The following is a 3,623-nucleotide window of genomic DNA, read 5'->3' as shown; positions in this document are numbered from 1 at the left end:
GGGCCTAGACCCTTCTTTAGAAGACCCTTTTTCTGAAGAAGGGTCTAGGCACGAAATGTCAGCCTTCCTGCTCCCCTGATGCTGCTTGGCCTGCTGTGTTCATCCAGCTCTACATCTTGTTACCTCAGAGAGACTGGCAAGTTAATTATTAAACCCCCTCTTGCACAAGATCAAAGCATATATGCCACTAGCTCAAATTTCACACCCTAAATTAAATGATATGAATAGTTATAAATCACACACTTTGCATCACTATTTGAACCAAATAAAAACTGAGAATGCTGGAAATATTCAGCAGGTCTGGCAGCATCTGTGGAGAGAGAAACAGAGTTAAAGTTTTGAGTCCAGTGACCTTTCTTCAGAACTATAAGCAGCTAGGAAAAGATTATATTTGTACTGATCATGGAATGGGGCAATTGGTGAGGAGAAGGGATGAGCAGATATATGGACATGGAGCCCAGAGAGAGAGAGAAAGAGGGAGAGAGATAAAAGGGTAGACAGATGAAGGAATTGTTGACAGTAAGCCAAGAAAGAAGAGAAGCTAGATAGGCTTATATATAGATTCTTTTTTTGTGTAATAAATATGCATTCCTTTATTAAAGAAAATTTGCAGCCTTGTGTGTATATGTTCACTGACAGACCAACAGAATAACTAACTGTAAAAATTAAATTTACGATCTACAAAGCCAGGTTTCACCCTGGGACTGTTCCAATATGGGATCATAACACAGATTAACCCAGCATGTCCCATTCTACAAACCTATTCCCATGACACTGCAAGTATTTCTCACTACAACTGATTCTTCAATTCCCTTTCGAAAGCTAAAATGCAGTTTAAAAAAAACTCATGCAGTACATTCCAGACCCCACCCACTCAGTAACTGCAATTATTTCCTCATTTGCTGCTGGTGTCTTTGCCAATATCCTCATTCTCAACTTGTTTGACAATGGAAATAATTTCTTTCTATGTATTCTGTCCAGGCTCCTTACAATTTACAAGGCAGCGTGGTTGCTCAGTAGTTAGCCCTCTTACCTCACACTACTATGGACCCAGGTTCAATTCCAGCCTTGGATGACTACCTGGGTTTCCTTTCCCAGTCCAAATGTGTGTATGTTAGGTAGATTGGTCATGCTAAATTGGCAAGAGTGTGCAGGCTAGGTGGGTTAGCCATGGGAATTAGAGGGATGGGGTGGAATACTTTTCAGAGGATTAGTGAGGGCTGTAGGGACTATAAGATTTTGAGCATCTCTATTCACTCAACTTTACAAAACTAGCTCAAATGTGGGTCAAGTAACATTTTGTTAAGGAAACTGCACGATTATATCCATATATTTTTTGGAATTGTAATTCAAATCAGTGTTGGTCTACATGTGTGTGGGTGTAGGTCTATGTTGCTGTGACGGAGTTTAATAAGTAACTTGGTCACTCCTTTCAGAACCATGATCTTAAGCCAGTACATGTCAAAGAACAGAGATAAAAAGGTGTAGAGCTGGATGAACACAGCAGGCCAAGCAGCATCAGAGGAGCAGGAAGGCTGACGTTTCGGGCCTAGACCCTTCATCAGAAATGGGGGAGGGGAAGGGGGATCTGAAATAAATAGGGAGAGGAAACAGACAGGTCAAAGAGGCGGCTTGGAGCCAGTAAAAGTGAATGTAGGTAGGGAGGTAGGGAGGAGATAGGTCAGTCCAGGGAGGACGGACAGGTCAAGGGGGCGGGATGAGGTTAGTAGGTAGGAAATGGGGGTGCAGCTTGAGGTGGGACGAGCTGGGCTGGTTTTGGAATGCTGTAGGGGGAGGGGAGATTTTGAAGCTTGTGAAATCCACATTGATACCATTGGGCTGCAGGGTTCCCAAGCGGAATATGAGTTGCTCTTCCTGCAACCTTCGGGTGGCATCGTTGTGGCACTGCAGGAGGCCCAGGATGGACATGTCTCTGAGGAATGGGAGGGGGAGTTGAAATGGTTTGCGACTGGGAGGTGCAGTTGTTTAGTGCGAACCAAGCGTAGGTGTTCTGCAAAGCAGTCCTCATGTCAAAGAACAAATGACTGATGGCTTCCATGAGGGTTAATGGAAGTTTGTTTATCTTGTGAGGTTGACTCCGTTCCACCCACCGCCAATGCCGCACGGCCCACCGCTGACGTTGCTCTGCCCACCAACGACGCTGACGTCGTTCTGCCCACCGCCGACATCGCTCTGCCCTACACCTCCAAAGCCAGCAGCTCCAGAGGAGACAATAGCACCCAGCCCTGCCGGGTCTTCACCATCACCCCAGACCTCCCCCTCACTGAGGGCGAATGGTCAGTCCTCAGTAAGGGGCTCACCTTTGTCCCCCTCCACCCACACATCAATGAATACCGCTCACGTTTGGACGTCCAACAGTTTTTTTGCTTCCTCCACCTCCACACTTACTTCTTCAATCATGAGCCTAACCCTCCCTCTACTGACCCCTTCTCCCACCTCCCACACACCCCCTCCTCCTGGACACCACACCCCTACCCTCCTACCCTCCCTCGACCTCTTCATCTCCAACTGCCGTAGAAACATCAATCACCTCAATCTCTCCACCCCTCTCACCCACTCCAACCTCTCCCCCACAGAACATGCAGCCCTCCGCTCCCTCCGCTCCAATCCCAACCTCACCATAAAACCCGTGGACAAGGGAGGCGCAGCTGTAGTATGGCGCACTGACCTCTACATCGCCGAGGTCAGGCGCCAACTCTCCAACACCTCCTCCTATCGCCCTCTTGATCATGACCCCACCCCCAACCACCAAAACATCATCTCCCAAACCATCCACAAACTCATCCCTTCAGGTGACCTCCCACCCACAGCCTCCAACCTCATCATTCCCCAACCTCACACTGCCCGCTTCTATCTCCTTCCCAAAATCCACAAACCTGACTGCCCTGGTCGATCCATTGTCTCCGCCTGCTCCTGCCCCACCGAACTTATCTCCCCCTATCTCGACTCCATTTTCTCCCCCTTGGTCCAGCAACTCCCCACCTACGTCCATGACACGACCCACGCCCTCCACCTCCTCCAAAGCCTCTGATTCCCCGATCCCCAACACCTCATTTTTACCATGAACGTCCAGTCCCTATACACTTGCATTCCCCATGCAGAAGGCCTAAAGGCCCTCCGCTTCTTCCTGTCCCGCAGGCCTGACCAGTCCCCCTCCACTGACACCCTCATTTGCTTAGCTGAACTCGTCCTCACCCTTAACAACTTCTCTTTCAATTCCTCCCACTTCCTACAGACAAAGGGGGTGACCAAGGGTACTCGCATGGGCCAAAGCTATGCCTGCTTCTTTGTAGGTTACGTGGAACAATCCCTCTTCCGTACCTACACCGGCCCTAAACCCCACCTCTTCCTCCGTTACATCGATGACTGTATCGGCGCTGCCTTGTGCTCCCACGAGGAGCTCGAGCAGTTCATCCACTTCACCAACACCTTCCACCCCAACCTTAAGTTCACCTGGACCATCTCTGATACCTCTCTCTCCTTCCTGGACCTCTCTGTTTCCATCTCTGGCAACCACCTGGAAACCGATATCCATTTCAAGCCTACCGACTCCCACAGCTACCTAGAATACACCTCCTCTCACCCACCTTCCTGCAAAAATG

At 49.0% G+C, this 3,623-nt stretch overlaps 1 protein-coding gene across 1 annotated transcript in view; it reads right to left on the bottom strand.

Moving 5' to 3' along the window:
- Positions 1–2,189, bottom strand: part of LOC109921685 (tripartite motif-containing protein 14-like) — a 36,876-nt gene extending 34,687 nt beyond the window's left edge. Inside the window, exon 1 of the mRNA XM_048603019.1 lies at positions 2,112–2,189. Coding sequence (XP_048458976.1) covers positions 2,112–2,189 — 78 coding nt within the window. The remainder of the gene's footprint in view (positions 1–2,111) is intronic.
- Between the last annotated feature and the right edge of the window lie 1,434 nt (positions 2,190–3,623).

Source organism: Rhincodon typus, chromosome 11, assembly GCF_021869965.1.
Source record: "Rhincodon typus isolate 14 chromosome 11, sRhiTyp1.1, whole genome shotgun sequence".
NCBI classification, from domain to species: domain Eukaryota; kingdom Metazoa; phylum Chordata; class Chondrichthyes; order Orectolobiformes; family Rhincodontidae; genus Rhincodon; species Rhincodon typus.
Note: the sequence above shows the minus strand (reverse complement) of the source record. Positions and strands in the feature narration are given on the sequence as shown.